The sequence below is a fragment of the Drosophila serrata genome, unplaced genomic scaffold (genome assembly GCF_035046125.1).
Source record: "Drosophila serrata isolate PLE 108 unplaced genomic scaffold, ASM3504612v1 contig_106, whole genome shotgun sequence".
In the NCBI taxonomy this organism is placed as follows: domain Eukaryota; kingdom Metazoa; phylum Arthropoda; class Insecta; order Diptera; family Drosophilidae; genus Drosophila; species Drosophila serrata.
The window spans coordinates 3,394-23,704 of record NW_028257004.1 but is presented as its reverse complement, the minus strand read 5'-3'; the positions used below and the strand labels follow the sequence as shown (position 1 = coordinate 23,704).

Sequence of the window (20,311 nt, the reverse complement as noted above, 5' to 3'; positions counted from 1 at the left end):
CTATATCTTTTAGGTGCCATACAAACGATCGGTGGAAAAACGATGAAGAGGAAAAATGCAAATCTGTGAATGTAAAAATGCAAATATAATATGTATAGGTAAATGAAATGAAAGCAGGTATTACTTCATTGTTTTTTTAACACAAATATACATAATTTATATTGTATGGATTCCTATTCATAGAAGTGCTATCTTCAAGGGTATAAAAACTTCGGCGAGCCGAAGTTAGCTTTCTTTCTGGTTTTTTTTACTCATATTAAAAGCTTACATAATTTTATTATATATGTATATATAAAAAAAATTTAAATGGTTTTTCCGCTAGTCTCTTTGTTTTGAAGCTATTATTAAGAAATTTTGCAGTTAGTCTTTTATATACTCCTACTAGTATATAAGAGGGTGCCGGCAGTAGCTGCAATAGGAACGATCTTAAATTATTTTGAAAACAATTTATAACTTATACAGTTTCAAAAATATGTTCATCTTATTTTAGTAATGACCATATTTTATTACATTAGAATTTCAGTTTTAACTTTTTGAAAATGGATGATTATAATCATAAACATAACATAGCTGCCACAGAAACAAAATGAAATGTTGTATCTTCAATTATTATCTTTTTTTTTACTAAAAAGGGATCTAATCTGTATAGTCCTATTTTAACCTTCCTATTTTAAACTTAGGAATACCGAGGTCAGCATGAACTTATAAAATATTTAAAATATGGTCTTTTGAGTGCCACTAAAGTGATGATACAGCAGACAAATTTAACTAAACTTAAAAAATACCCCTTTATTAAACTTTAATTGGAAAAATAGAAATGACATGTTGTTTGTTTTAGTTTCCTTAATATTTAAAAAAATATAAATTACAACATTTTCTTTTAGTTTACTTACAAATTACAAAAAACTAAAAAATTCGTAACTTTTTATTCCACAAAAGTCACCGCTATAAAGGTTAGCTTATTAGTTAATTTAACAGTTTAAATTAAATTTAAAATTTTGTGGGGTATCCCTTCATTTTAATCACTTCCTTAAGTCGTCTTGGGATGGATGAAACTAAAGTTTCCAAATATGATTGGTCCATTTTGTTCCACTCCTCTTGTAGCGCTGCCTTTAGGTCAGATTTATTGCGAATTTCGCGACCTATGTACATATGTACATATATCAATTGTTTTTTAATTTGTCAAAAAATAAATTGCTGAATTTTTTCGTTCACCAATTGTTTTCATTAAAGTCGCATTAAGATGCAGTCTCGATCGATTGCTTACAAGTATGTCAGAATCCGATTACCGCTAAGCCAAATTAATCGCGGAACGGCATCCGTTGCAAGATGAAACATGCAAATAATCCGAACGAGGTAAAGATATGAAGATACCAACTATGTAAGTATGTATGTATTACATGTACACAGCTGCCATAGGAACGATCTGCAAATTGAAAAAAAAAAAAACAAGAAAGGAAGCTAACTTCGGCACGCCGATGTTTATATACCCTTGCAGATAGAATTTCGAAGACTAGGAATCAATACAATATAAATTATATACAAACATATATGTATGTATTTATGTTAAAAAAAGAAAGAAGTAATACCTGCTTTCATTTCATTCACCTATTCATATGTATTATATTTACAGTTTTACATTCACAGAATTGCATTATTCCTCTATATCTTACGATCGTTTGTATGGCACCTACCTACATATGTATGTACATATGCACATATGTACGTACATACATATATATGATATATGTATGATATAGTCGTTCGATTTTCATGAAATTTTACACAAAATTTTAGAATAGTATAAACATATTTGATGAAAATCTGTTGAAACTGAGAGTTATTAATTTTAGTTGTATTAATTTCTCGATCGTTCCTATGGGAGCTGTAGGATATAGTAGTCCCATTTTCATAAAATATTACACAAAATTGTAAAGCAATATAAAATAGCTATGTACATATGTATGTACATATATCTCAAATTTGATTAAATTCTGTTGAAAACTGAAAATGTTATAAATTTTTTTTTGTAAAAATTGTCCGATCAGTCCTATGGCAGCTATATGATATAGTCGTCGGATCCAGCCCGTTCCGACTTACTTATATAGGAGTATATAGGAGTAAGAGTATATAGAAGAGTAAAAAAAGCGAAAAAAATAGCTTTGCATAAGACTTTTATATAAGCGCAAATATCAACAGTCCGTCCGTTTCTGCGCGAACTAGTCCCTCAGTTTGAAAGCTATCCGTAAGCCCGAACGGGACATATCGGACTACTATTAGGGGAAAATATAAACTAAAACTGTAAACATAATAAAAAAATACATTACTTCGTTGATATAGTTAAATATAATATATAATATTTATTATGTGCCGTTTGCATGGGGTCGTTGTCATGATGAAATAAATTTTAAAATGTTTTAACAAAACAAGGTTTTTACTAAAATAAAATTAATATTAAATAAATTTTTATCGGAAAATTGTGATTAAAATCAATTCGGAAACATTTAGGTTTCCTAATATTAAATTATCAAGCCACATAAATTAATTTAATTTAGAAAGAACAAAAAAAATTTTTAACAAATTTATTTAGTTTTACCAAATTGTTAATGTTCCGAAATTTCCCTGCTAACTTGATGGAAGATATTGGTCTCACGATGAAAAGAAGGGGATATTTCTGATTGCCACAAATCTCATAAATCGCGAAAGCACGATGCACGATTAGCGATGATCGGCACAGATGCATATGCAATTAAATATTCCGAAATAACCTGCTTATAGACTAATTATACTAAGACTTAACATTAACTTTCGTAAGCATGTACAAAATACCGAAAATCGAACATTTTCTTACCATACAAATTATGTACATATGCATGTATTTATAGCCTTGCAGGGTATAATATTTTGGTATAATTCGTGTGGCTATCCATAACCAAAATTGAAATTTAATTGAATAAAACCGGAGATGTTATGTGTGAGTATTTATATGATCATATGTGTACGACCATCACTAGTTATCCTACGGAAAAGGTGCCAAATAACAACTGGAATTCTCGCAGATCTTATCGGCTAGCTCGATTTTATTCTTGATGCCTCTCGAATTGGTATGTACGAATGTGTATTTGTCACACATTTACATCGCAGTACGCCTCTATGTACACATGTGTATGTACACAACTGATTTAATTTGAGCTATGGACCGCGCGTATTGATAAGTCGCATCAAATCGGACAGTGATTGATAAATGCGAGAGCGTTTTTAAAGCTTATTTTTCAAATGACCAACTGGGAGGCAACAACGAGCAAACAAGAACAGCCACAACAGGGAAACAAAGTTCATTGCAGGCAGTTGCAAATTTAATTCTGTGTGCGTGTGTGTCATCCGCCTCTGTTTGTGTTTGTTCGCATTGTTAAATGTCCGCATCAGCGTTAGCAGAAGCATCAACACGAGATGAGAAAAGAGAGCGCAGAGAGCTCGGCAGCCGACCATTGTTAACGGTAGTGAGCGAGCAAGTCTCTGCAGCCTCTCTTCCTCGCCACCACCAGACAATTGTTAGCCTTGCTTGCTACCAAAATCCTACCTAACATCCAACCCTTGTGAGCTGTTTTGTCGCGTTCAGCTGTTGCTTCACTTCCAATTGTTGCTCCGCCTCGCCCTCTGCTTGGCCATGTCGTGAATGCTGCCAAGAGTGGGCTTTATCTGTGCTGCTGCTTGGGAGCTTGAAGCGAGTGAATAATCAAAGATAGTGCTCACACGTACTTGCCACAACATTGTTATCAGTATTACTCACTTGCTACTTGCTTGAGTGGCGATAAGCGAGGAGTTCTCTCCAATAGCGCTTACTCTGTGGCAGCAGCTCAGCAGCGCAGCAGCCATAGCAATTGTTTACATCAGCGAAGGCGGAATGGCATCGCATCCTCTCTTTTTTATACCATACTCATACTTTCATACTCTTTGGGCACGCGGTGGAAGGCGAGAGCAAAGCTGCCGCTGTTACTCTCTGCCGCTCTGCCGACTCTGGCGACTGACTCTCTTGCGAGCGGCGGCTGCTGCGCGCTGCCAATTTGCAAGAAAATTAAGTTCGTTTACAATTGTGAAAATCGACGAGAAGAACAACGGCGCACTGCTCTCCGCCAGGAAGCTGCCAATGGGCCAATGGAGGTGACAAGTGGCAACTGAAGTACCAAAATGTTAATAACGCGGCAAACGTGCGATTAGTTAGATGGTCGTAGTTAAACTTTTGCTCTCAATGCAATAAATTTGTGTTTTCGGGCTGGCTTGTTGGTGTTGTTGTCGCTATTGTTGTTGCCTCTCTCGCCGCGTCCGCCCGCTTAAATAATGTGTATACGGACACACTCACAACTGACAACTGTGTGAGTGGTAAAATTTGCCTTTTTGCCGAGCATCCGTTTGAAATTTCGTTGAGTGTCCGCCGTGACAGCCAATAGTTAGTTGTTGCAAGGCCTCCGAGCTACACACAACACACCATATCACCACAATACACACATACATACATACGTACATAACAAAGGGCAACAACAGCGTCGCATCCCCAATAAGTGGCAGCAACTGCGACGCACAACAGCAGCACCGTTTGTTGTTAATTGAAATAAATTGATATAAATTCCTCGACTGTTCTGCTCATATTGTTAATAAAGAGCAGTGCAGGCAGCGGCAGTCAGCAGCAACAAGCAGCGTAAACAAAACAGTGAAAAAATGTGGTTTTAGTACCGCCGCAGGCGTCAATATAAAGGTTTGTTTAGCGAATGCATGGCCAACAAAACAGTATTACAGCCACTGAAGTTTAGTGCTAAAAATCGAGCGAATCATTGGATTTCCCAGATGTTGGTATTAGAGTGTCAAAGCGACGCTGGCTTTTATTTTTAGACGCGAGTGTGTTGCTGAAACGGTGCCCTTCAGTCGGTCCAATTGGAAGGGGCTGAACTAAAAGAGAGAGAAAGAGTGAGGGAGAGTTTGGTAGGATCTATGATTCAACTACACAAGGTGGTCTCGACAGCTTTGTTGGGGACGTTTAAAATTTTTAGCTCTCTCAGTCCGCTCTCAAAGAAGCCAGCTTTAGGAATTGATAGCAATAGCAAGACCGTTTTCACAATAGAGATCCTTATAAACATACATACATAAGTATGTATGTACATAGTTGCGTCATGGTAGGACCGAAAACCCCTTTACCTTCCATGCCACACAAAATCACTCGCACGATCGGACGGACAATAAATAAATACATACATATGTACTTTCTCGCCGAGTCAGAATTACTGGGCTTCCCAGAACGGCATTGTTTATGCCATGCGATTCTTGTTTAGCTAACAGCTACTTAAGCGAACTCGCACTTGTATACAAAGGAAGTGTATACGATTCGCATTTGTTGGCGATGGCATGGGGATCGGCCGCAGGCAGCACCCATAATCAGTTTCATGTTTGCATTGTCCCCTGCTACTGCTTATCGTCTCCCGCAGAAGTAATGGAATTTTATTCGCATTTGTGATTTGAGAAATAAATACTAGCGCGCCCCACCTAAAACCACAGGGGTCAGTGAACTTTCTACCTGCCGCTATGTGGGGTTGGCTGCCCACCGAAACAGCCCCCAACCCTTGACCAACTAGCGCCGAAATGTATGCAACAGTCGCACGACCATCAAGGCATAAAATTATATTAACGATTTTCTCACATCACTTCACTTCCTTGCAGCATCCAGCAGCATCAAACGTACAGCAGCAGAGGGCCAACACTCAACATCTTGGGCAGGAGGGACATGCGCAGTGGCACCTTTGGTAGTGGCAACAGCGGCTTGGCCAACAAACCGTAAGAGCGAAACCGAGTTAGCAGGACAACTGACTTGCAGGAGCCATTCCATTCCGCACGACATGGCCTTCTCACGGCACAACATCGAGAAGCGCCGACTCATCGAGCTAGTGCGCTTGAATCCCATCCTCTGGGATTGCCGCCTGCCCCACTACAAGCGCTCCGATAAAAAGAAGGCCATCAAGTGGAATGAGCTGGGGCGACTCTTTAACGTAAATGGTGAACGGGTGCAGCGCACCTTTACATCGCTTCGCGAGATCTTCCGTCGCGAGTTGAACCATGAGAAGATGCTGGGCACCACGCGCTTCAAGTCCAAATGGGAGTACTACGACGCAATGGGCTTCTTAAAGGAGGTCATTCGGGAGCGCAAGTAACATCACTATTAGATTTTTAGTTTAGTCATCTTTTCAACCTTAAATGCATTTATTTTATTTTCTTAAAAGAATTTATGGAATCATAGTACTAAACCAATATAGAGTATATTAATTAAAGACTTCTTAATTTTTACATTAGTACCAATTAAAAGTAACAAAGTAAATATTTACAGTTCCCTAAGTAAAATTTACCAGCGTGTTTATTTTTATTTTTTTACGGTACTCATAGGGAATTAAGCCAGCAACCCATAAATTTCATAAAATTTTAGATCTATAGTTATTTAATTAATGAATTTTTTTTTAAACAGTTTTTGATGATGATACAATTTTTAACATAATTTTTAAATTTTAATTTATGAAAATCTATTTATTTTTATAGTGAGTAATAGCAATCTTCTATAATTTTTTAATTTACATTCCACAAAATGTTATTCAAATCACTTAGTTTTTTGCGGCCTTTTTGATGTCATAATCTGGTTTCGTCTATATTTCCCAATAGCTTCAATATCAGTATTAGTATATATTGGAAAAGAAAATAAAATCCGCAGACCCTGAGACAGACTACACCTTAAAACCTTATCCATTTAAGATAACATAACCTGCAAAACAATTTTTTTTATTAAGAAATTATTCCTTAAAACCTTATCCATTTAAGATAAGATAACCTGCAAAACAATTTTTTTTATTAAGAAATTGTTCTTTTGAAACAATGGCATACCTAATCCTCAGGGTGTCAATAAACGTTTGTCTTAACAACAATTTCTACATTGCTCCTTTCAGATCCCGAGAGCGCATCAAACCAGGATCCTTAGATACCGCTCCCGCCTCATCGGGCAACAACAATAATATGAGTCGCAATAGCAGCAACAATAACAGCAATACCACGGCTCTGGATGAGTATCAGTACTTTGCACCCAGCGACCCCAACAACCCGAATAATCAGCCACAGTCACAGGTCTCGGTCCAAAGTCACAAGTCAACGGCAAAGAGCAACCCGACTGCTGCGAACATTCCCAAGCCGGGTCTTAGCCTCAGCCAGTTGCCCACCGCTCTTCAGCAGCAGGCTCAACACCTTCAGGCGCTTCAGCTGCAGCCGGACGTGACGCTGACCTCCATAAGCGCGCTCCAGAGCCAGAGCCAGCCTCCAGGTAGTCCCCAACGCATGATTACGCCCACGGCAACGTCTGTACATCACGCCTCGCCCGCCCAAGTATTGTCCAGCTCGCGCTCCTGCAGCTCATCGCCTTCCATTTATATTAAGGATGAACCGGGCTCCCCAGTGGGTGGAGAAAATGGGGATGCTTCCGAAAACGTTCCAGAGGTGGCTAGAAAAAAGCTAGCTACTATTCGGCCCCAGACCAAGCAACAGCTCAAGGCTCGTCTGCAGATACCCCTGTCCAAGAACTCAACGGTGTATGCAACGTCGCCGCCCCACCTGATCATCAATGCCAACAACGAACTGATCGACGCTGACGCCGGAGATCTGGACGAGGATCTAGATGACTTCGATGAAGATGAAGATGGCACTGGACACTGCTCGCCTGCAGTGGACGCAGACATGATGGGCATCGATGGCCGGCTCTCGGCTGGCAGCAGCTACACTGGAGTAGGCGCGGTCGGGGGCCGAGGACTCGGGCGCATGCATTCGCAGTCTCGCCAGGTGCCCAGTCCCAGAGAGATGCTCTACATAAAGTTCGGCGACTTTCTCTCAGCCCGACTGAACACCTTACAAGATACAGTGGCCAACGACCTGATGAACAAGATTTTGCTGCTCATCGCAGAAAAGTGAGGAAACTAGGACTGAAGCTACCTCCGCAATGATTAAATCTGCAGCGGAACTGGTGAGTGGTTTCAAATTATTCAGTAATTAATTACTAACTACAAGAAAAATATTTCTGAAAAGATGCTACTAGAGAAATGAATGAAGTTGGGTTCCAATAGGGGGAATAGATAGTGAAACATAACATTAACAGACTTCCGGAAGCTAAAGCTTGAAGGCTTAGAATGTTTAAATCATCAAAAACTGACCATACGTCATGCATTAAGCTAGTTTTCTTTGCTTTTTTCTGATTGTTTATCTGCCTGATTTAAATTGCTGATTTGATTCGTGTATTCTGCTTTACTATATTATTTATACATTTTATTCTATTTTCTAAACAAAATGAATTTTGAATTGTTTTGAACGAAAAAAGTTATGGTTTCCCAATTTTTATACCCTTGCAGGGAATTATAATTTCAGTCAGAAGTTTGCATCGCAGTGAAGGAGGCACCTCCGACCATATAAAGTATATATATTCTTGATCAGGATCAACATCCGAGTCGATCTAGCCATGTCAGTCAATTTTGTGTAAAATTTTATGAAAATCGGACTACTATATCATACAGCTCCCATAGGAACGATCGAGAAATTAATTAATTTTTAATTAATTAATTATTAATTAAAAATTATAACTTTTTTAAGTTTTCAACAGATTTTCATCAAATTTGAGGTATAGCCATTTTATATTATTATATTATATTATTATTTTTTTGTCAAATTTCATGGAGATAACTTAATTTTAAGTTTAGAACAAATTGAAACGCATGCACCAAATTTATTAAAACTTGCGATAAGGCAATCCAAAAAATTTCAAAAAATGCAATTCGAACAGTTTATTATAGAAAGAAATTAAATAGTTAAAATATAATATTTAAATAATAATAGGTTAATCGTATGTGCTATTTTATCAGAACCAAAAATGATTTAAAATGAAAAGGCATATATGGCTTTGAATGCGGTAGAGGGTTAACGAAGAAAAATAACATTTTAAGTCGTTATGCTTTTATATATAATATATATAATATGTGGACTTCTGTGAGATTTCCCATAATGTATCTTAATAAAAAAATAAGTTAGTTTGATTTAGAAACACTCACATAGTCAAAAAAATGTTTCAATTTCCGGAACATGAAATAGTGGCCCGTCTCAGGCAGAAGCTCGCAGTCTGGACCGCCCACACGGGCCATAGAAGAGAACGAAAGGACGGAAGTTTGATGATTTAAGAGCATTCCAGCCATAAACAAAATGCCTAAAGCCTACATAACACAAACTAAGCGCATTTCTCTTATCCGCAAGCGTTCTAACCACATATGTACATATGTATGTATCTGTGCGTCAGCTTTTTGCTCCCCATAAGCCCAGAAGCACATGGCCGACATGGACCACAACGAGCATACAGCCAAAAATCAAAATTAAGATACATATATGTAAGAGCGACAAAGCTTTGGGTTTGAACTAGCTTCCGTAATTTCTTTTAGTTACTTTTTCCTGAAGACAATTCGATTGCAAAAGTAAGCTCTTGACTCATTTATAAAACTTATTTTATATTGCATATTTTATACCGCTGCTTATGCAAACGCCTCTATCGACTTTTGTTTTTTATGTTGACTATGCAGAATCAACAGCCTAGTTGATCTAGCAAACTATATTCTCTCATTTTTAAAGCTACATATCTGAATAAAACTGTGCAGTTTGTCTCCTTTATACTCCACTCGTATATAAGTCGGAAGTAGGAACGATCGGAAAATTTGTAAAATAAAAATTATAGCTTATTAAGTTTTCTACATATTATTATATAATTGAGTCATTTGTATTATTCCAGAATTTCGGTTTTAATTTTATGAAAATCGAACGACTGTATCATGTGGCTGCCATATAAGCGATCGTTAAATGAAGAGGAAAATGCAAACACTGTGAATGTAAACTGTAAATATAGTATGTATCGGTGAATATGATGAAAGTAGGCATTTCTTCCTTTTTTATAAGATCAATACATATAGATATATATATAATTTATATAATATTATATTTATTAGTATTGATCAAATTGCGTTCTGCAAGGGTACACAAAATTCTTCGTGCCGTAGTAAGAATTCTTTCTTTTTTACCATTTAAATAATTTTGTTTTTATCTATATTTTAATTTCCCAAAACAAAAATCTGAAAGACATTCATATATGTTTGTAGATATTGTGTTGGATAATCGGTGGTGCTTTTAATATTCTCTATGATTTGGGCCAATTTGGATTATATGTTGAATAAATCAATTGGAACGTAATGTCATGTAAATATTTAATATTAAGGTCTACCTGTACGAGATGAATTTTCCTGCAAAGCACTCTGAAAGCATCTAGGCAAAGGATTGAAATTGTTATATTTGCGAGAATAGTTCATAAATAACACGAAGCTGCACCTCTACTTAGGCTTACTTCAAACGAATTAAGATTATTAAAATTCAAATGGCAATGAATACCGCCTACCTCTAAAATTATGAATCAATTGGGTTATAAAAACCGTATAAATCTGGGAGTTGATATACAAATGTTCTTATTACCACAGGAGGGTCTGCTTTGAAAATTATCTAGCTGTGTAGGCACGTGATTCTGGGAAAACTGAAGGATCAGCGCCAAAATGAATCGGTATCGCTTCTGCATCTGTATACGTATTTGAATGTAACTAGAATCTGGAATCTGTGCGAATGGGTTCACACTCGCCACTCCAAAGCGTCGCCATGGGGCTTGTACATTTACAATTTTGTAATATTTATGCAGGCGACGCCTCTGGTGTGTGCTCGTTGCATGGCATCCGCATACCAATGCCCAAAACATTCTCCATTAAAATCCCTATTCCTACTTTTATCTATGGCTTGGCCAAGTTGCTTTACGAGTGTTTCGGTAGTCTGTCATGGGCGGTAGGTGGTAGGTGGCGGGACCCCGGCATCTGCTCACACTGGGGTGGGCAGCCCCCGACCTTTTATGGATAGTTACAGCAAGTTTGTTGGCACTTACAACATTATAAATTTGCCATAAATTATCGTTTTATGGATGCAGCTGATGACACGATGGACTACATAGATACTTTGATGCGAAATGTGCATTAAACGGGCCACCACAGTTGCGGATATCAGACAGCGAGCTGCAAAAATAAAGAAAAAAATGGTGCTGTCAGTTATAAGGCCCCATAAATTTAATAAAAGGTCCTGCGGAACTTTGAGTAACATTTTATAGAGGCAAAATTTGCTTTGCTTAAAAAACGGTTTGGTCTTAAAAAAAAAAACAAAAATTGAGTTTCAAGGCTAGGTACTTTGTAGTTTAGTACCGAAAACGTGACTAGTTATTATTTATTTAATTTATTATAAATAAATTTAGTTAAATTATTAATAGTCACAAAATTTGATATTGGAAATATTTTAAGCTGGAGGTATCATCTTTTCTTTAATCTCCTCTTTTATATCCTTGCAGGTTATTGTAATTTTGACCAATTTGCAACGCAGTGGATAAGTCATTTCCGATTTAATAAAGTATATATATATATCTTTAATCAGCATTAATCAGCATAACGGCCAAAGGAGGTGTAAAACTGATAATGTAAATTGAAAACAACAAAGATAATATGTATGCAATGAAATTCGACATAACTTCATTATTATTCAACATATACGCATTAACTCTAACATATACCTATTTTTTACGAAATGTAAATATTTTTATTTATCTCATACCCTTCCATTGAAATGATCGGTTAATTTATATAAAATCTTTGGAAAATAAGCAAAAATTCTTGGCTTCAACTTATAACATTTTGGATCTAATATATCGAGGAAGCGAATTTTTTTAGATATTTCTTTTACACCAATCCTTAAAATTATTAAAAAGAAAAACCAATGGTAAAGTTTTTTTAACTTAAAATGTTCAATATACATACATATATAAAATAGTTTCAGTTATCTGCAAAGCCTATTTGCTTCAGACAAGGTATGCATATGGAAAAGGTAGACTACATCTGGATATTTGGATATCTATTAAACGAAGTATTAGATTGTAAGATTGGGATGATGAGGTGTCATTTGACGCTAGCTAAAATACAACATAAATATAAAAAACAAGAAAGGAAGCTAACTTCGGCACACCGAAGTTTATATTCCCTTGTAGATTAAACTTCGATGACTAAGAATCCATACCATATAAATTATATATATTGATGTTAAAAAAAGATGAAGTAATACCTGAATATATATACTTTATATGGTCGGAGGTGCCTTCTTCACTGCGTTGCAAACTTCTGACTGAAATTATAATACCCTGCAAGGGTATAAAAAAACTTTGAGCACCACACTTGTGGTTCTTATTGTCATTATGTGGACTTCCGTCCACAGTTACAAATTTTTGTATGGTAACCTAGGGAAATCAGTAAAAGTTTGGTATATACAAACTCTGCAATCGCTAAGTTAGCGACTCTCGAATGGATCCGCATAGCCTGAGCTAGTCGACTTACAGCTAACCTGCCAGATGTCGCAAAGACTTTAACCACTTGCCCGCTTGCCTATCGTTTTTCCGCTGAAAAATCAATTCCCTGTTGGTTACAATGTTGGAGGATGCTGATGAACGCATTCCATGCGATCTGAAGCTTCCGGTGCGGAGTCTCCCAGTAAATGGGGCAAGTTTTCAATGGCTGCACTAGAGAGCATGGCATACCCTGCGACGCGCAGACACATAAAATGCATATATGGATGTATGCAAGTTAATGTTTACAATAGTCGTAAAAGTTTAATGGATTTCGCGAGCTACTACGGCGGCTTAGAATCGTAACTTTCGAAATCCGTTTTTTTTGGAAGACTGCGCCGCAATGTATGGCGTGAGGGGAGTGAGTTTACGTACATATGCATATTGTACGTACTATGTGGTTGGAAGTTGATGGGGTGGTATGTTGACTTCGCTCCGCGTTAGCCCAAATTGTTTGTAGAATAAAAACGCGCTTGTTTGATTAATATGCAGCGAATTTTCTCATGACTTGTTTGTGGTACTTTGCATTTCTTTTCTATTGACTTTTACACTATTCACTCTGTTCTCTTGCGTGTTGGCTAGTTTAATTTGTGCTACTAATACTTGCTGGCGCCGGATACGCACAAAAGCACATCAAAAGCACGACTGTGAACTATGTGTATGTTGAGAGGTACATTCATTTAGTTTAATTGCAAACCTATTTCAATAGCATTGAAGATCTGCAATTGACTAATTATTTTGGAAATCAAACCTAAATATCCTCCTTATTGATGGAATCCATTGAACTCCTGTCTGTGATCAATTTCTCTGCATTTCATCTGACTCTCTTTTCTATCGTCTAATGAAATTCAAACGTCAATCAACATAATTATATCTGGTGTACCAAAGGTAACCAAAAGGGACGGCTTGGGGCCTTCAGACTAAAATAACAATAACATAAGCAAGACCGAACTGAATTTGCTAGTTGCAGTTATACCGAAAACATGCTTCACTCGATTATTGGAGCATACCAAACGTTGGCCAATACAAGCTGTGCGTCCAGGAAGCGCATAATGTGATCGAATGCCCGATACCCAATCACCAGTCACACAAATCTGCATATGCTCTGCAGCCTCTTTCGATTTCCCTCGGCTCATCAACTATACTAATAATTTATTGGCCGGAAACTTGCTCTGTCTGGGAGTGACGGTACTAGTTTGAATACCCTGCGGCCTCTTGCTCTGTGCATAATAATGCTAGCCAGAGCCTGGGGCCTGGTGCACACAAAGAACTGGCGAGAACGATGCCGATGTCGATGCCTATTTCAATGAACATGTCGATGGCTATAACCATGAGCAGTATCAATATTGACAGCCATTAATACGGCATTTTATGCAATAATCGGAGACATCGAAGGGACTAGGCAGAGGGATCTCGGCGAAGGCTAACCGGCTGAGACTTTCCTGTATCTCCTGGTGGGGATGCTGCATTTGTAATGAGCTCCAGCGAACGAGGCGCCTCCTCCTGGCTTCCGCTGTTGCCGGGTGCACTTCTGACTGCAAAATGCTTCCGTCTGCGATTGGAAATTTACCAGGCAAGGGACGCAAGCGAAGAGCAGGCTTAAGACTGGGTACAGAGGGGGTTAATTTGGAAGGTGGATGGAGACAAACGGAAGACGGAAGACAGAGCGGAAGCAAGCAGGCACACACGACCTCCTCTCTGATACCCCGTAACGCCTTGGTATTAATGGCCGCAGGACATGTCAAAGGAACCGGAACTGATGACGCGCTGCGCCTCCAGTTCGACGTGCACTGACTGCAATCATAAAGCTCTCTAGAGTTGCTAGTTACTGTCCGGTAGGAGCTTCACTGCACATCCTCACCGTTACGCGCTGTATTCTTCACAATTACCTTGCATATCAATCAGGAAAAAACCGCTCCGTTGACGCCCAAATTGTTCAAAGGACGAAAGCTAAATAATTGCAGGGAATTTGTCGCTCGTTTACCCTTCGCAGCTGAACAGCCAAGTGGAAACTTGCCGCTTTAAATTAATATTTCTGATTGCTTCGCAGCCCTTCAGCGAACTTTTCCCAGTTTCCAGGCTGCAGATTAAGTTTGTCTTTAAATATTATCCTTATTAAGATTACACTTTGCCGGCCTTTTCTCAATCAGAAAGTACTGTGCTAAGGGCATCCTGGCTATAACATCCTTACATTTTTACATACATTATTTAAGCTAACAAAAATGGAAAAAAGCTGCTTAAAAATGTCTTTATTGAAACGGCGAGGTATTATTAAAACCTTTAAAGCTGGTGTTCGGTATTAGGGAAACAATACTGTAATCTTGTAGTTCTTACTTGTCGTGTTTTTAAGGATTCACCATTTATTTATCCCCGAACAGTGACAATACTTAATGGGGTATGTTTACTTACTCACAAAGAAATTGTTATAGTTGCTTTAGTTTTTATATATATTAAGAACCAGAAAGATTACTTTGTGGACTCCTTCCTTACTATAAAGAACACTTCAATTGTCTTTAAATTGTGACTCTACTATAGAGAACTTTTTTAAAAAGGAAAAAACGGAGCTCAGACCGACGTTGATGTGGAGCAGGATTGCAAACTAAAATCCTGCTTATGCATTTCCCTAATGAAAAGCAAAGAAAAGCAAACGCTGTTAAGCCTAACTGTATTACTGCATTGCGCCGAGAGCCGACGTGCGCTAGGAACAAATTTCATTACAGTTGTGGCTGAGTGGTAAATAAACATTTATTCTCCTCTGCAGTTATTTGCTTTTAATAATAACTGGCAAAAAATTAAACAAGAAAGTAGTAAAAGATAATTTCAGATATCCGAAGTTTGTGTTTCCTTGCACTTGCTATGTGATCCAATAGTTCATCAAATATAATAATATCACTAAATGCAAGTAGATGTTGAAAAGAAAATTATTTTAAAAAATTTAAAATCTATGCTACAACAAGGAAGGGCGTACGTAGAAGTTTGCATACCCTTGCAGTTAGCTGCTGGATCAAATATAACAAGAAAAGAAGCAAAAGTTTATATAACCTTACAGTAGAACTTCGATGACTAGGAATCCATATAATATTAATTATATATACTTATGTTATAAAACAATGAAGTAATACCTGATTTCATTTCATTCACCTATACATATTATATTTGCAGTCTTACATTCACAGATTTGCATTTTGCTCTACATCAAACGATCGTTTGTATGACACCTATATGATATATAGTCGTCCGATTTTCATAAGATTTGACACAAAATTTAAGACTAATATAAAATGGCTATACCTCAAATTAAATAAAAATTTGTTGAAAACTAAAAATATTATTATTTTTAATTGTATTAATTTCTCGATAGTTCCTATGGGAGCTATATGATATAGTAGTCTGATGTTAATAAAATTTTACACAAAATTGTAGAATATAATAAAAAGACTATGTCTCAAATTTGATCAAATTCTGCTGAAAACTGAAAATATTATAATTTTTTTTGTAAAAATTTTCCGATCATTCCTATGGCAGCTATATGATATGGCCCGTTCCGACTTATATACGAGTGAGAGTATATAGAAGGCTAACTACAAAGTTTCATTCAGATAGTTTTAAAACTGAGAGACTAGTTTGCGTAGAAACAGACAGACGGACAGAAGGACAGACGGACATGGCTAGATCGACTCGGCTATTGGTCCTGATCAAGAATATATATACTTTATATGATCGGAGGTGCCTCCTTCACTGCGTTGCAAACTTCTTCATATGGCAGCTATCTGATCTGGCCCGTTCCGACTTATATACGAGTGAGAGTATATAGAAGGCTAACTACAAAGTTTCATTTAGATAGCTTCAAAACTGAGAGACTAGTTTGCGTAGAAACGGACAGACGGACAGAAGGACAGACGGACATGGCTAGATCGACTCGGCTATTGGTCCTGATCAAGAATATATATACTTTATATGATCGGAGGTGCCTCCTTCACTGCGTTGCAAACTTCTGACTGAAATTATTATACCCTGCAAGGGTATAAAAAAGAAAACGTATCAGGAGGTGTTTATATACGATTTATATGTTAAAACATCAAGCTTTTGATGTTTTTTTCACCTCTATTATGATAGAACTTTATGATATATGTGGAAAAACGACAAACTAATGCCAATTTCTTCGAATTGATCTATTTATGTTATTTTTAAAGTTTTAAATTTTTCGATACATAAAATCATTCTTATGGTAGCTTTATGATAAGTAGCAATATACATAAGTATTTAATTCTTTTTTATTGTTTTACTAGTCAAATGGCTCGTTCAGGCTATCTGCCATGAAAACAAACAATTTTCAAATCCCAAACACATTAGTTAAATTAATTTGGCCCACTTACAAAACAACCCAAGTTTCTTCAAAACAGCTAAAACAAGGGACGGATGTTCAGTTGTTAGTCTTAGTATTGATTTAGACTTAATATTCACACATACATATATACTCTAAAGGGTCAAATAGATTCCTTGACTCCTCTGCATTGCGCATCTTCAAATGGTTTTAAAATATTTCCAACTCTTTTAAGTTTTATTTTTCTTAAGCTTTCGTTTTTATGGGCCTTTAGCTGCGAATAAAGCACTTTGTAAGTGGGCCAAATTAATTTAACTAATGTGTTTGGGATTTCAAAATTGTTACTACTCAGCTTACACTGAGCCTCTTCCCGGGTGCACTTTATGGTCCAAGTTAATGTGATCCTAAAGCAATAGCATCTTTAATTCACCACAAGAATAGGGCCACAAATTCCCTTTGCATAGGGACACGTCGTATATTATACTTACTGTCATGCCTCATGCCCGATGATTACATGCAAAAAGGTCGGCGAGACGCATTACCACATCATTAAGAGACCAGGACGAAGAGTTTGACCCCGGACTTATGTCCAGTTTTTGCTTTAGGATCGGAAAATCAAAGTGCGAATAAAATGGCACCACAATAGTGAGGTATGTGTATGCAGAACTGGAGCTGCATCAAGGCGTCATTAAGTCAATTTGTGACAAGCGATGCGGAACTTAATGTGCCGCCTGGGAGACAGGATGCGACGAAGCAAGTAGATGGGGAGGCAAGGGTTTGGCAGCACCCGAACACAGACAACCAATTATCAGGAAATGTCAACACATAGAAGCAAAGCGGCAATAAGAATTCGGGGCCAGAGGATGTGGGCCCTGCTGTGGCTGGCCAAAGAGGAGATTGCGCTTTTGCGGTTGTGTTAAGTTGATTTCCGGCATGTCTGCCCCAGACCAAAATCCCACTTCTATCGCTGCTTCGCCAGTTTTCACCCATTACCCACTTTCACATGATGTCCACATGGGGCAGCCAAGATGTCCAACACCAATTATGCGTGCAGCTTCTTCGCTGCAACCCCTTGCTGTCACAGCCGACAGCCGTCAGCCATAAACAGGCGCTGTCAATGCCGTCGTCATCTTTCATATCCACTCCCTACATCATTATGAAGATCATCATTCCCAATTGCCGGCCTGTAGCTTTTGTCCACTCCCCTGCTTCCATGCCAGTCACAAACACAACCGTAAGTCCCCCGTTTCCCCATCACGACGGTGTACTGTAAATTATACGCTTTTGCGTTTAGACTCACAACCCCGAAGTCTGGACCGACCCCAAAGGATGTCTTCCCCCCGCTCGGCAGTTTGATGTTTTGCGGTTGTGTCCCTAGGTCCAGGAATGAGCAGTCGGGAAAAGTGGCTTACTGATGCATTCCTTTAATATTTAAAGTGCACTTTAAGGCCGTTGTTTGTACATTATGCTGCCGATACGTTATTGTTTTGCTCCTTGCGGTACAGATTCAATTAATGGTATATCTTCGAGAGATCACCAAGCTCAGCCTTTTTTCCGCTCAGCCGATCTTCTCCAGACAAGGCGTCTCCGCAAATTTTGTTCTTGCTGCTGCTGCTGCTGCGGCTGGGGAGGCACTGTGTCATTTGTTATGTTATTGGCTTGGACATTTTGCAAATTGCTTATTCAGCAGTGCGTAAAATCCACAGTGTCCTCCGCCTAGTGCTCATCCTGCTCTCATGCTGCGTTTCTCTTTTTGCGGAGACCACACATAGGTCAAGGAGCTGTAGGTTCTGGTGCGGCCACCAGTATCTTCCTCGTCTCTCGTCCACCCATATATAACATACATAGATCCGAGAAGTTTTTGCCTTCCTTACCAACGTGTCAAGCAAGCGGTTAGTTCTCCGCTACCCAGCCACCCCATTTAACTACACCGAATCAGGTGCGACTTTATGTCCACCCTTTCAGTTATTTGGTCAAGTGTTCGAGAACTGTCAATTTGGGGAAATTTTGCACTTGCACATGGGTGCAGACTATTTTTTTCATCCAGCAGAGCGACGCTTTTTCAACTCTCATCTGTACCCAAAATAATATTTGGCTTTCATTTACCCCTCAGTCCTAAACCGGGCCTTGTTTTTTGGTCGTTGCCTAATTGCCTGCTACACTTTACAGCACATTTGAGAGCAGGGCTCAAGCTTCGGCTTCGAAGGTGGCCATAAACTTTAACGACTAATAGTTTCTGAGGCTTTTTAATTAGGCGAGATGGTCGTAAAAATTGATTTATTGCTACTGCCGGGAAATGTTAATTGCAGGCTCTTCAAGGGAGTTTGGGTGGAGTGGAAATTCGGCATTCTTTCCGAGTGTGCTAACTAACTAACTTATTTCCTATTATTATCTTTTCAGCTCCCGGCAAACCAACTCATGTAGAATAACCAATGTGTGAACCAAGTTTGTATTATGTGCCATATGTGACACCACCATCCGTATGAAAGTCTATCACTCAAATGTATAAAATAGTATAAATAAAACCGTTTAAATACTACAAGTGTGTACCTATTAAACTTAACATTGCTTGAGAAATTCTATAGACCAGCCTTGGCTTTTAATCGCAATGTTGTCGGGAAGCCAGAAAGTCTTTAAGTCGCTGCTGGGTAATAGAAGTTCACAGGGTCGGCCACTTAACGGTTCAACTTTATGTAAATTGCAGATTCCGAGAAATCTTCAACAAGGGAATGACTATTTAACATCATTAGCATTATAAGAGCATTCTTCTTTCGCCTTGGCCTTGGATATCTGACTCTTTTGCTTTAATTTACCTGGCTACCCTCAGCCTGCCCACCTCTTGCCTCTCTGCCTGGCTGCCAGAATGGATGGAAGGATATTTATAATAGAAGCAACAACAAGACCAGCGCAAAGTGATTACAATTCCGATTTAATTGTAATTAAAGCGATTATTATGGGGTAGTTTTTGTCCCTTTTTCGCATTGCTTTTATTTCGCCCTCTGATTTTTTGTCAGTTGCGCTAAATCGTCACAACTCGGGGAGTGGAAAAGCTTATTTTCAATTTAAAATCCCACCAACTTTTTCAATCTTCCCGCACGCCTTGCCGGGCTGCAAAGGCCTAAGGGCTTTTAGGGTTGTTAGTGGGCTGGGTTGAGGCCAAAACTGTTTCTTGTTACATGGAAGAACAGTTTCACTTACTTTTCGGCTCAGTCAGAGTCTGAAGACGTCTGGGGTGGCTCTTAAATGAGGGTACCTGGTACCTGGCCCTTACTGCTGGAGGCGCTCTTTCGACGTACAGCCACAGTAGTGTATTCTATAGTTTTGCTGTCGGACTTCTTGCAGTCTCACATTGAGTAAACTAACTTCTTTTTCAGGATATGCATACTTATCTTTTAGCATCGTGAAACGAATTTAATTGATCATTTAAATAAACAAATTTAGACGATTGACCAGAGAGAAAGCTATATTCG

The 20,311-nt window shown here is 38.3% G+C and overlaps 1 protein-coding gene across 9 annotated transcripts; it reads left to right on the top strand.

The window, feature by feature from the left end:
• The first annotated feature begins 3,296 nt into the window (after window positions 1-3,296).
• On the top strand, window positions 3,297-19,380 carry LOC110190150 (uncharacterized). Of its 9 annotated transcripts, none has more exons than XM_020960480.2 (4): window positions 3,297-4,753; window positions 5,710-6,193; window positions 6,978-8,038; window positions 19,242-19,380. In XM_020960480.2, the coding sequence occupies exons 2-3, from the start codon at window positions 5,886-5,888 to the stop codon at window positions 7,984-7,986; spliced, it is 1,317 nt and encodes a 438-aa protein (XP_020816139.2). In that variant the 5' UTR covers window positions 3,297-4,753; window positions 5,710-5,885; the 3' UTR covers window positions 7,987-8,038; window positions 19,242-19,380. The 9 variants fall into 9 exon arrangements, with proteins under 9 accessions (XP_020816139.2, XP_086697266.1, XP_020816142.2 ...); XM_086841140.1 differs by lacking the exon at window positions 19,242-19,380 and adding an exon at window positions 11,477-11,948; XM_020960483.2 differs by lacking the exon at window positions 19,242-19,380 and adding an exon at window positions 9,839-10,503.
• The last annotated feature ends 931 nt before the right edge of the window (window positions 19,381-20,311 follow it).